This window comes from Ciconia boyciana, chromosome 8 (genome assembly GCF_034638445.1).
Source record: "Ciconia boyciana chromosome 8, ASM3463844v1, whole genome shotgun sequence".
NCBI classification, from domain to species: Eukaryota; Metazoa; Chordata; class Aves; order Ciconiiformes; family Ciconiidae; genus Ciconia; species Ciconia boyciana.
In genome coordinates this window covers 49,948,465-49,962,451 of record NC_132941.1, presented here as the reverse complement: position 1 = coordinate 49,962,451, position 13,987 = coordinate 49,948,465, and the positions used below count along the sequence as shown (strand labels likewise).

General features: G+C 35.1%; 1 protein-coding gene across 1 annotated transcript in view; it reads left to right on the top strand.

Annotated features, from left to right (window-relative positions):
• The window catches only part of KNDC1 (kinase non-catalytic C-lobe domain containing 1), a 65,102-nt gene that overhangs the window by 40,784 nt on the left and 10,331 nt on the right, over positions 1-13,987 (top strand). Inside the window, exons 10-17 of the mRNA XM_072870290.1 lie at positions 2,164-2,322; positions 2,669-2,746; positions 3,402-3,495; positions 3,675-3,837; positions 3,932-4,776; positions 4,890-5,034; positions 6,622-6,713; positions 8,744-9,147. Coding sequence (XP_072726391.1) covers positions 2,164-2,322; positions 2,669-2,746; positions 3,402-3,495; positions 3,675-3,837; positions 3,932-4,776; positions 4,890-5,034; positions 6,622-6,713; positions 8,744-9,147 — 1,980 coding nt within the window. The remainder of the gene's footprint in view (positions 1-2,163; positions 2,323-2,668; positions 2,747-3,401; positions 3,496-3,674; positions 3,838-3,931; positions 4,777-4,889; positions 5,035-6,621; positions 6,714-8,743; positions 9,148-13,987) is intronic.

The window sequence follows — 13,987 nt, the reverse complement described above, 5'->3', positions numbered from 1 at the left end:
CTCTTCCAAGATTCTGATAATACTTCTCATTTCTCCCAATATTTCTTGGTTATCTATGTTTTTTTAATATATTGATCTCCCATAAAATTAGTTGCTTCTAAAAAATAATTTTGCCTTTCAGAATTGTTGGAGTAACTGCCAAAAATCTGTTATTCAATAGTTTTCCATGAGGCTTAATTATTTTCATTTTGTTAGCAGAAAGACAGACTTTGAAGCATGTTTTCACCTTCTGGAGGTCACACTAAGAGCAGTATTTTAGTCTGTCTAGGCTAAAGCCCAAACACTGATCTCATTTGGAAGACTGGATAAAAATATCACTAACAGCATATTTTTACTATGGGAACGCTATGAATTATGTGTCTTACCAATATAGTTTTCCTAGAGCTTTTTGCTATAGATATAAGCCATAAGGAGCTCTCAGACCGAAGATGATAAAAATGTTAATAAATAGCAGGTAAGTATTTGTCTCCACTGCAACTGCATCTGAATTGCAAGCTGTACCACCGTGATCTTAAGAGTCAGGAAAACAGAATTTATGGTACATTTCTGTTATGTAACATGAAAAGACGTTAGCTAATATGTACCTTGTACCCCATGAGTCCTTTAAAATTAGACATAAGTCATGAATCAGAAAAAAACAACTTCATTAAAAATCTACTAAAGACAGAGTTTGACTTTCTATAAAATTATCTGTAACTAGAAAATGTTTATATATCTTCTTTAAAGTTGCTCTTTCTTCTTAAACTGCTTTGATCCAACGTGCAGGTTTTTCAAAGACTTCAGAAGCTTAAACTAACCCTGAAGTATAATACAGCAGTTTCAGCATACAGTAGAAATTAATAATCCTAAAGTCTTTATACTTTATTCTTTTTCTTTAGAAAATCTGAAGTAATCTTTTTTCCTTGTTTTTCTACAACATTATATATAGAATAAGCTGACCTGCTTTTTTGGCTTTTTCCTGATATTTATATAACTTCTTGGTTGTTACGAACGTTTAGTTAGAATTATCATATGGGAATCAAGACTGTGTAGTGCCAGTCACAATAGCTGTACTACCGCAGTAAAAGGTACTTTTTTGAAAGATATGCTGGATTGGATGGCAAGTTTTTCCTAAGTAAATAAATTTAGGTTAAAATTGTGATCCCATTGACCTCTTGGAATTCTGAGCCTAAGGGGAAGAATTTTTTTTTGTTTTGGTGGAGCTGCTTTCTCCTATTTCAAATATTTTTGTACCTATTAGTAGCTTTTGTTCAACAGTTCAAATGGTTCACAGGTTATTTTCTTTATAGTGAATTTCCTTGTCATGTTGTGTTTGTTGCTGTTCACTTTGCTCCAAAGAGTGCTAGAAAACATTGTTTTATAGGACCACATTATTTAGTACTGTGCTTAGGTTTCTGTCCCTTGAGCCTTTTTAATATCTTTCAGAGGCAATGTGAAGAAGCATGGTGCTTTAACTTTGTCAAAATTGCATTTGTAGTACATGCTAACATATGTAAACTAAGCATTAAGTAGACTAAATCTGCCTCTGTCTGAAAATTGTAATTCTTCAAATAAAACAAGAAAGCTTGTGAAGACCAAGTACTTTTCAAGGTCCCTCATCATGGCAGTTTCAATTGGTCTACCTGCAGGTAGTACAATAATTGCTATAAATATACAGTACCTCGTTCTTCTGATAGGTGTAATCTTCTCTGTAAAATATGACTTGTGCTGACTAGCTTGTAATTACTATATGCCATTTACTTCCTGAATTATCGTGACCTTTTTTAAGTAAATTGCTGCTGGCCAGGTTTTATGGTAGAACTCTAAGGCTTGCAGCAATCTAAGTTTTTTACATGAGAAAGGAATTCTTCAAAATGGTTCTAAAAACACTTTTCCTGAGTAAGTTTCCTAGACAAAGGTAAGACAAATTGTTTGTTGCTCCAACAGTAGAAAATTAGCTCCTATTGTTGGCCCTGCGTGCATAACAGCTAGTTTTTGAAATGAGCTGGGATTTTCATCAGCATCTTCAAAAGTCAAATGTGATGTGTACTTTGGATGCTCTAGTCATTACTTTTTTTGCGGGGAATGAGGGGAATTTTTGGATAATTTGCTGGAATTGGTTTTGAAGTGGAAGGTTGTTTTGGTCTGTTTACATCTTTCCTGTCTCTTATGTTATACCAATAGGTCTGCATTTATGGTGTTGCTGCAGTTCTGTGGATGGCTGCAAAATACAGTGTTCCACCAAGTCACAAACTAGCATTGCCAAGAAAATTTAAAAAACTTCTTCTGGATATGGCAAGAAAAAGCCCTGAAGAAAGACCTTCTCTAGCTGATGCAATTAAGGTTACTAGATTTTAAGCAATTTTATGTGAAATTAGTTGTCTCTAAAGTCTCATTTCAGTGATTTGAGTATCAAAATATTAATTTATTTTTGGTAATAGACTGATACCTAATTAAATGATAACCAGTCACTTTGGGGTTTTCTTTTAAAGTTACCTCCCTAGGGACACAGAGGGGTGTGTTTTTAATTTATATTGAAATTGTCAATAAGGTACTCAGAATAGGTTCATATGACTTCCTAAACTTAGATTACTTCTAACTGACTATCTTGACTTTGTCCTTGTGCAAGAATACCTCGCTTGATTGAAAACTTATTTACTAACTGAAAATTATCCTTTTTTTTTTTAAGACATGCAATCGTTATTTACATGAACAAGGTATAAACAGCAAAAATATTTTGGCATTGTTGAATAAATCTGTCTTTAAGGTAAGAGTGCCACCTTTTTTAATTCCCTATGTTTTTTCAATTAAATCTGTAAATTGTATTCCAGTAAGATTTTTGGCCCCTGCAAGTATAGTTAAATTTGTTCTCTGTGGGTTTTTTTTGTTTTTTGGTGGTTGGGGGCTTTTTTTTTACTTTTCACATAGTCTTTAAGTATTGCTTCTTTCTAGTTCTTGCTGTTGGAGTGGTCATACCCCAGATTTTGGTGCCCTGACTCCACAATCTGCGTGGGTGAGAGCTCAGAAATAAGAACAACCAGTGACTTAATTTCATAATCTCTCTTTCATTTACCACCCCTCTTATCGGAATGGAAGACATTAATATGTAATTGATGCATTCAGTCAATCCGTGGAACTGACTTTGTTCAAAACTTTGATTACCTAAAAGTTCTGATTTGAAACAGAGGGTTATCAAGATTTCCAAACAGTTCTACCAGTCCTTAGAATTTTGCGTGTCATTTGTTTTAATTCTCCACCTCGGCATGACTAGGTTGCTGCTTTGCAGATCACAGAAATTGAAAATCCTAAAACTCTAGGTTTATATGCGGATGGGTTTGTTTTTTATTAAGTAATGTGCTGAGCAGAATTTTAAAAAAGAAAATGCTAATAAATTCAGTTTGGACTTTAATTTTTATTGTTAGGCTGTTGGGGAAGAAGTAATATCTTCTCAAGATCATGTTGCTTTTGAATTTAAAAATGAAAGCCATGAAATGGACCCTTCAGAGTCAACTCTAGGTAAGCAGTCAGACTCTTTAACATGTTTACTTTGTTTTAATATTCTCTACATCAGTTCTCCATGTAAGATTTTCTCTGTCAGGTACACAATTATTTTTTGTATCTAAATTGATTGTTATTTAGCTTGAATTTATATTTTACATATTGTTCGTCTTTCTAATTGTGTTTTTTGTTTTTAGGATTTGTGCCTATTACCAGTGAAAGTAAACTTGTAGCAGTTAAAGGACCAGTACCATGCCAGGTTTCTCTAAATTGTGAGAAAGCTACGTTACCTGTTGCATTCACCTCTCCTGCAACTCACTTTAAGCCTATTATTCTGCAACAAAATGCAAATATAACGAAGTTAGTATATCCTAAAGCAGAATAAGTTAAACTTAAGACTTCATTGTTAAATCTACTGGAATTGTCCTCAAAAAAATTCTTTCTTCCTTTTCAGAGAGGTTCACACACCAATTTCTGAGCAATTCAAGAAAGAAAAGAGAAGAGAAAAACACATCAACCACAAAAAATCAGGATACATAGAAGACTCTAAAAGCTATGGTACTGAGGATGCAGATGTTGTTGAAACTGCACCTGAAATACCTGAGTGTGATTTACAAGTTCCAGGCCACTCATCCCAGATATCTTCAGAAGAGCAAAAGTCAGGCAATGCATTTACTTCTATAGTTACATTACCATCACCGTCTGATTCCTCACATTTTCTACAGGAAAAGAGCATTTTATCTGAAGTTCCTTCAAGCTCCTTAGTTTGCCCTACATCTCCTAATTTTCTTCATATAAATAACATCATTCTCAAACAGGACTCGGAGAAAAGAGTTTTGACGTTTGTGCCAGTACATTTAGCTGTATCAGAGCAAATACCAAATAAACCCCTTCGTTCAAGAATTGCTTATGATTGCTATCATAGTTTGCCAGTGCTACTTTCAAGTACTATTGCAAGTTATAAAATGAGCATGCAAGCAGAAAATGATGCCTCCCTTTGCAAAGTGCAAAACTGTGAGACTACTAGTACACAGAACAAGTTTGATAAAAGTAACCCAGTTATTCAAACCAACTTCCAAGAAATTCAGTGTGCTGCCAGTGTAGCCAGTATTTTCACTGAACAAGAACACACACCATGTACCTCAGTGAATCAAGACAATTCTCATCCCTTTGATGTTGAAGTCCTGCCCCAGCAGAACAGCACAAGTGACACTTTACTACAGAAAGTGGTTCATCTTATACAAGAGGAGTTTGCATTTGATGGCTATCTAGAGAATGGAGTTGAAGTTTTTGATATGGGTATGTACATTTTCTTCTGTATATTATTATCATTGATGTGTAAGAATATTGTTAGTAATGTCTTTTTTCTCTCTCTTTTTTTTGTTTGTTTCTTTTTTCTTTTTTTAAACAAGGTAACTTCATTTTAAACTTAAAGGAAATTAAGTTTGGTATGTTCTCTGATACAATTTGTGAGAAGTTTTGTGACCTCTACTGGGATGAAAAATTACTGGAGAATCTCTATCAGGTAGTAAATGGAGAAAGACCTTCACATTTATGGTAGGTGTTTGAACTTTTTCCTTCTTACAGTTCAATGTAATGTTTTTCTCCCTACTTCCTAGAAGCAGGAAAGGATACGCTACTTCTCTTCAGGTATCTTTACTTGTTTCCTGCCAGCTGTTAATTTCCCAGTCTGTTAGATACTTCATGGCCTTCCCCATAGCAAATAGTGCTTAATGGCTTAGCAGAAAATATTTTCCGTTGAGCTTATCTGTAACTCCATCTTAGGATAGCTGAATAATGGAGACCTAATTCTGATCAGTATTGTTTTCAACCATTGATGGAGAGCTTCACAGTCTTGTTAGAGGCTGTTCAATCAGAAGTGAAATATGTTGTTCTTACTGTTCAGTTTGCTTATTCTGTTTGAGTTTAGTTCTTTATACATCCCTTTGTTCTATTCACAGCTAAGAACAAGGAAATTAATTTAGCTTTGCTAGAAATGTTTTAATTAACTGATTTAGTTTGACTCAATGTTCCTCTTGGCAATCTTTTGTAAGTAGCCTGTTAAGTGAGAAAACACCAGCTTAACTTCTCCTTTTTACTATTTCATCTTCAATGACATATTTACCTGAAAAGTAATAAAAACCATTTTTGTTTTATTGCAGCCTCCAAATGCAGCATACTTATAAAAACTTCTTTCTGAAGGCTAATGTAAACGTATAAATTTATACATGGAAGTTATGTATGTTTTCTTTGTCATGGTCTGGAACTACAAATTGGAAGTTTTGACAAAGAAGCTTGGTAGATATGGTCTAGAAAAACTTTAGCGTTAAAAGATGTCTTATCCCTACAGGAGGTTTCAGAGAGAATGGACTATGACCTCCAGATATCAGACCTTGACATGCTGGCCTATTTCCCATTTGGCTTGGGATTTTTAAGGAGCCATTGAAAACTGGTTGAAGGTTAGGCCCTTAATTCCCCAGAGCTGAATGTTATGGTAGGAGAAACTTGAGCTGTTGCAGCTGAATTACTGAGATATATGAAGAGGTCATCCTCTATATGAACTTTTGATACAAAGTAAAGTTTTTGAAAGCAGGAGTGAAAAGGAAATCATCATTTAGTATCCAGTATAAAAATACAGGTCTAGCTTTTAGATCACACACAAGAACTGCCTCAGAATATCTCTGAGACACTGTTTACTTAACATTCTGTAGACAAAGAATATAGCAGTTTTTAATTGTTACCTTATTTGACTTAAAATTGTGATTATTCTTATTAGGGATGACTTAGAGTCAGACTGTTATCCAGAGGTTGAATCCCGAGTGAAAAATTAATTACAGTAATTTGCAGTCTAAGTTATGCCTGGAGTTATGCCTTCTGTTTGTATGTGTTCTGATACTTCTGCAGGAATTTTGCCAAATGCTCTAAAGGAAAATCTCTGTCTTACTTAGTGTGCTTTAATGTCCATTTGAGTATTTTTTTCTTGTAAAATAACAACTGAAGCTGAACATGCAAACTTAATGAGGTAGATAAATGCTATGAAACCCTTCACATACACAGTAGAGTCATTTGTAAGATCTCATTTTACTGAGGTAAATATAAAAATATATGAAACGTTAACTTTTCCTAATCTTCTTGTATTTTCAGCATAACTGAGGCAGATGATTCAAAGTGTGGCACGGTATTCCAAGATCTGAAGAAATCTGATAGCTTTCTGGCAAGCAGTGGTGAGACAGAGGGTGAGAAGGGACTTCCTGTTTCTAGATCTTTGTGTATGCTAGGAATCTATCAATGACACAAGTTTTGAGAGATTAGCACTTTGAGTGTGTCTTCAGGAAAAAACTCACCTTAGCACTTATGAACATTGTCAGTGAATCTGAACATCCGATGCTTTGGAGACCTGTTGTCTTTTATATGAACCTTGCATATGACCAAATGCAATTGAGTGGGATGCCTGTTTCATTTACTTTTACTTACTTTTATTTACACAGATGTGTCTGTTCAAAAACTCCCAAAATCCTAACTGCTACATGTGGTTTTCTTCTGTTCATCCAGTAGATGTTCTAGTGGCATGCTTTAAAGTAGGGAGAGGGAAGAGGGACAGTCATACTGAGTCAGCTCCATGCAACATAGCGAGCTTAGCTAGGCAGAGAGGAGAGCTTTAGAAAATGCTTAAGACTCCTTAGGTGTTACTGAAGAAGTTGAGGATTGATTGAAGGATGACTGTGCAACAGATCTGGTCCTTCTTTGTTCACTTATCAGAATTAAAATGAAACTAGGCAGTAAAATAAATGAAATGCATTAAAATAAAAAATGGTGTTGTCAATAAAATTATTTACAAATTCTGGGGAAGGGAATTGTACAGAAATCTAGAAACTGAATTGCTTTTGCATTTAAATGGGCAGTTTTAACTATTCATCAAAAGTGTTTTCACAAACACGTAAAAAAAGAATAGTCTTTACCTCTCTCCTAGGAATTTCTCCACTTCCCTATTCTATCCACTGAAGTGCCTTTTTAAAGATAGATAGCAAAATGAACAGTAGGTCAAATGATTTGTTAATCAAGATAGTTTTACCTTTTGATCATAAACTTGGTTACAGGACACCATTTCAGGGCAGTCATTGAGGTTATATTAGTGGATTGTTTATTTGTACTTCAGTGTGGGTTTTGCATTTTTCCTGGCATACTTTGTGATTGAAGGTTTACAAAATATTCCATCTTTCAGTAACTGAACCCAAAACTGAGCTGGGACTGGTAAATCCCATTATTATAACAAAACCATTACCCTTTCTAGGCTCAGTGTATTCAGGGACAGGTTGTATTTGATTGCTGTTGTATCAGTATTTCTTTTTTTTTTTTTTTTCAAGATAGTTCAGTCAAGTTTCAGCATTTAAACTTGGTTACTTCTCTGTTTTGAGCAAAGCTAAACTGTGTGTTCTTTACAGAACGGCTTATACCCCTACATTGTTAACTTTTATGGCAAAACATAAATTTGTAAGTTTGCACTTGACTGCTGTCATTCTATGTCACAATTCTCCGTTTTGGCTCAGAATTATTGCAAATGTAGAGCCAGACTTTCCCATGGGGTATGTGATTTCTTTGCACCAGTAGTTTAGGTCTGTTTGACTCCAAGGTGGCATATCTAAGCCCTGGAGGATTGCTCAAGTGAAAAGGGAGACTTCTGGCAGGCGTAAAAGCTCCTGTCAGCATCATACCAACCTTTGACTGTTGCCTCACTCCCTCAAGGTTGGTAGTAGCCGTTACAACTGCAAAGAAGTCCCATCATAGCTCAAGGGAGTGAGTCCTGTAGGAGCAGGAAGTTTAACATCTGTGTCCCCTTTGGCTATATCAAGTATTCTTGCCCTCTGTGTATGGAATAAAAGCTTCAAGACTTATGGATGGAAAAAACCTCAAGAGCTAAGCTTTTTGCTAATGCATGCGCAGGTCTGACATATTTAACTTCTGTTTTAAAGCTTCTGTACTATCCTTTGTTTAAATGCTTGTTGTATATGCACAGAACATATTTTGTAATTTTCAGAAATGTATTGACCAAAGCTTAATAGTTCTGAAATGTCTTTAACCTTTATCGTTTTACAATGTGTAGTTGAGGAAAAAGAAAGCACAGAGCCAAAATAAGCATCTAACACTACTGTTAGAGGTCATAGGTAGTTTCATAACTGTATTTTGTATGTGTAGTGTTTAAGTTCAACAAAGCATGCATCACAGCACCATGACGATTATTTCTTTCCCCCCCATACACCCTCTCTAGGAGAAGGGGAAGCAACCTTTGATGTGAAGGCTGAGCCTATGATAAATACATCATTAGCTGAAATGGATTTTAATGAGTCACCTTCGGATAATTTCAAAAAAGAATTGAAGCTGCAGAATACTATCCCTATAGAAAAAAAGGGGCAATGTTTACAAAGCAACGGCTGTTGTATTGGTCCAGGCTTTACAGAAGAAAATATAGAGCCAGAGGAAGAGACCATAATAAAGATAGCTGGAAACAGCTACCTTGTGTCTCCCAATCTACCTGACTTTCATAGCTGTAGTCCTGGTTGGAGCAGTGCATTTTATGGAGCTGAATGTTTTGATTCAGAAGTTCATAGTTACATGAAAAACCTTGGAAAGCAGAAATCAAGTGAGTCACAAAATATAGATGCTAAAAAAGTGGTGAGTACATTGATTTAAAATCATTAAGCTACCTCTTTACTTGCTGGTTAAAAGTATGATCATATTTATTGTGTTATAGTGAGTTGAAACCCCCTTTCTTCTTTTAAATATTGACTCTTAAGTGTTTTAAAATCCTCAAAATTTAGCAGGGTAAGGGTAGTATTCCAAAATAAAGAGCACTGACCTGAAATTGATAATCACTGACCTACAAGCTCTCTCTTCCTGAAGTTGACTGGAAAAGTACCGTCTGCCATATACACCAACCCCATGGTGGTAATATTATAGAAGAGAGCTAAGAATGGTGATGACTGGCGTGTATCACAAGCACTCAAGAGGTCCTCCTTGTCATGTGCTCTGAGCCCTTTTCCTTGGTCACGGTGAATTCCCTGACAGCTTCTCACTGTTTGCTAGCAGAATGGCAGTTATCTTCTCTTGGAGACAGCTAATCATCATGATGAATGCAGCTTTGTGCCTTTTAAGCAGCTTGGGGGGCATGGGTAAGGGGGGTGGGTTGTTTTAGATTAGCAAGGTCTTCCATTCCCTTAAAGATCATATCAATCACGTTTACTTAATTTTTACATTTGTGCATCTATCTATAACAAGCTTCAGTTGGTAAATATTGTTGTAAATATTTCAAGTCCAAAGCCACAGAGTAAGGATACTATATGAAACTGTAGAAAGCTATATAGCTGGAGCTGGTTCATGGGAAGGAAAAGGAAAAATTTAAGTAAATGAGTTATTAGTACTGGAAGACCTATTCGTATAGGGATACCTGGAATCTTTTTGTGTCCCTGAGAATGGTTAGTTGTCTAGTTTGTGTATCCTTATTGTTTCTGCCAGATACATGTTTAATAAAGATTGCACTGCTCTTGTGGATTTTCTTACTATGGGCAGTTGAATTTGTTGCTTTATTTTTTGAGTGAGCTTGACAAAGTAGAACTGAACAGCTGAGAACAGAATCTAGACTTCTTTGTTTCCAGATAGCCAGTTTAAATCCCAGTGGATCTATTTAGATTCTTTTTTTTTGAAGCACTGTAACCTCACTTCAGTTTTCAGTAAAAAAAAATAAGTATTTTTCTGTTATTAGGCAAGTTAAAGCCTGAATTGCTGAGGATGTTCTACTTTTTTGCTCCTTAATGTTCAGGTATAAGTCTATAGGAGAAAATAGCATGAGAAACTTGACCTACTCTTGGTTTCTGTAAAAATAAATAAATAAAAATAAAACTCCAAAATTTTCAGGACTGTCACTCTCAAAAATTTCCATCTACTCAAAAATTCCTATTTCTAACCCTATAGGGCTGTTTTATCCTGTGTAAGCATGTCAGCTAGAGAAAAATGGGCTTGCATAATCTCCCTTACTTGAAGGACTAATTCTTGACTGAAGAACAGATTTTCACGAGTAAGGAGTTTTCATAAGCATCTAAATAGCATTTTTCTGTTTCAACAGGCAGTCTTTCTTACTTTGAGATTTTACAGACTACTCAACAATTTAGTTTGATTCAAAAGGATTAATTATTTTCTGAGTTCTTGGCAATTGTTTTCCGTATTTAACAGGCATACAACAAAAATTAAGCAAGATTTATGGTGCTTACAGTCTTCTTTGGAATTTGCTTATGAAATTAATGCATACTATTATACATTGCTACTATATGAATTAATGCATAAGAACTTGGCTAACCCAACAATCATACAGGAGGCTGGGGGGAAAATAGTCATGAGGTATCTCTGTAGAAAATGATATTGTGTTTGTGCCCAGTACATTCCACTGGAGGAAGGTTACTATTGATACAAAGTCCAATTCATTCAGTTTTGCAATTAGTAAACAATTCATTTAGAGAGCAAGAGAGCTCACATTCAATAGCTGAAAAAGGTGCATACTACTCTGAGGATAAGTGAACTAATCTTCCTTGTGTTATCTAAAACTAGTGTGAAATCTTAATAGCTGGACAAAAATTAGACTCTAATCTTATTCTGTCTGAGTAATGCAGAAATAATGTATGTGATCTGTACTGCATATGAGGCCAGGTGAACAAACAAGCATAAAATAATTATTTGCAGACAATAGAAGCTTGGTATCTTATATAGTCTTCCTAATTTGTGAGATCCCTTTGTGTCCAAGTTACGAGGAATACAATTATAGACTGTCATCTTCAATTATGAAGTCAAATTCAGTTTATATTCCACCATTTTCTTCAGAGAAGGTTAATGGAAGATTAAATACTCTTGTACAGCATAGAAATGTTTTGAATCCATTGCAAAAGAAAAGTTAATTTTCACAAAAAAGCAGGTATGTACAGATACGTATATTCTCTGTTGTACTGTTTATATAAAAAGTCTTGGTATACTAGAATGTTCAGGTATATAATCTTAAAAATATTTTTAATAATATTTTATTAAATGTTCTTTCATATTTTTTATTAAAAATGTTTTTAAAGTGACTTGTTACCACAAATTCAACAGAGGCTAGTTTAAAATATCAGTTACTCTTTGGTCTCATGACCATTTTTTTTCTTTCATTACCATAGCATCAACAACTTTAATCTTTCTGCTGGGGTTACTACGACACTGACTTTCTGTGGAACTCAGCTTCTTCCAAATGTGTTTAAAATAAAAACTTACAGAATCATAATGCTCCAATTGCAGCAATCTTGAACATTTAACCTGAGCAAAGAAAACCTTCCTAAAATCCTGCTGTTTTTCCAAACTCCATCAGTCATGACAATTTCTGAAATAAACTATTAGCAATATTGTTGAAACAAGATGAACTGTTACAAGTTTTAACTGGTCAATATATATGAGAAAGACAGGGAAAAAATATGAAACTGAAATTTATTTTTCTGCTATTGCAGCAGTCAGGAGACGATGATTCTTAGCTGTAACACAATCAATTATCAACATGTAGGTGATAAGCAGCTCTACCCAGCTTCTTTCTGCTGTCTCTGCTGCCTAATTCATCAAACCAAACACTACAAATCAAATGTGAAAATGTATAGCATGATTTTAATCTCCATACCTGCAGCTAAAAAAGACCAGTTTGTATCTCATTTTGGACAATATGGATGTTGATGGTACCATTGATAGGGATAGGATTTAACATTTATAAGGCCCTGTGTATTGTTGTACTTGGATGTAGCCAACAGCTGTATTTGTACAGCAAAGTGTTTTCAGCTAGTTGTATTTGATAATATGAACATTTATATGTGTTATACTTGGAGTACATGTTATTTAGAAAATAAATGTGGTCGTCAGTCATTGGCATTTATGAAGTGTTAACACTGTTAATGTGTAAACAATGAATAAGAGCTGTGCAAATTCCAAGGGAATGATGCACTGTCTGAACCAAAATACTGAGAAATAAAATAGACTCAATGTGAAAATTAACATGAGTTTTCTGCTGAAGTAGAAGCTCAAAAAGGTTAATTATTCTAGTTGACAACTTCTCACTGTAAAATCTAGTGGACAAAATGCATGTCCCATATCCAGTCCAGGAGGACTACAAAGTCCAAAGGAAGGCTTGTAAGTGGCTGTTTCAAGCAGGAAGGTGGTTTGCGTTGCTGGAGGAAAGTTCTGCCTCTCTTGCAAGGTAGAGCTGTTTGTCTCCACCCTATCCTTCCTTGTTTAAATCATGTTAACCGGTTTTATTTCAGAAACCAGTTCCTTGATTAGCTGTAGTCTAGTTTTCATTATTTGGCAAGGGTTATATGAACCTACTTTTTGCCCCAGGTCTCTGACAGATTTTTAAAAAGTCAGCAATAAAGTTGATCTGATTCTACACCTTTGTGGTAAAGTGTGCTAAAGCAGTGTTTAGGAGTTGCTATTTCAAGGAGTGAGTGTTTAAAGATAGTTAGACATTTGAGCTTGACTACATTTGTCCTGACTTAGTGGCACTGCCCTTTCATAGGGATAGGTCTGCTTGGTCAGTTCAGGTCTAATCTGCAACTGGAACCGAGTACTGAATGAGAGTCTAACCACACAACAAATTACAGTTTTGGAGACATATACATCTCATTAATACACTTACCTCTCCAATGAAAATATTCATATGATTCAAATGTTTCTTTATTGACCTTCTAAAACTATATTGCAATTAGATTTGTTTAGTTTTTTAATGTTGTATACCTGTAAGTGGGTTTGAGAACATGCAGGTTGAGTACCAGAACATATAATTATATTTATGACAGAATTAAATATTCTGCCATAAAATAATTATCTTTTCTATTTTTCTACTGGAACCTGTTGGATATTGTCTGCACCTTAGGTTGTGATTTAATGAGATGCAAAAAGTAAAATATTTGTTATATGATGAACAATATTAACAAAAGGATTAATCAAGCTATTATTCAAAAAAATTGTAATATGTACTCTTATGTTTGGAAGGAATGTGAAATAGCATAAAAAATAAAATATGGATCAAGGTGACACTTTCAAATGACATAAAAATAATTAATGCTTTACTGTGTACATACTTATCAGATAGTTCATTGTGGTTCTTAACGTCAGCAAAGGTTAATCTACATTTAGAAAAGTTAGTCCTTAGGCAAGCAAGTATATGTCCCCTGTCTCACATCACCTCTAGTCCGGGAGCTGCTGATTTTGCACCCTCATACAGGGTGCAAACCAAAACCAAGTCCTTGCAGCAGAGCAAGAAGGGACGGCAGCTACCAGGGCTGCCATTTCTCCAGGGCGATGTTGCAGTCTGCCCTCACAATGAGAAGAGCTTTTTTTCTGTAGTCTGATAAGCTGGCTTCAGTTCTCTTGCAGCCCCAAGCCTTCACCCTTAGCCTTTGCCCTTTTCCTCTTTGCCTGCACTAGGTTTCAGTTATTCCCCAGATCTCATAAG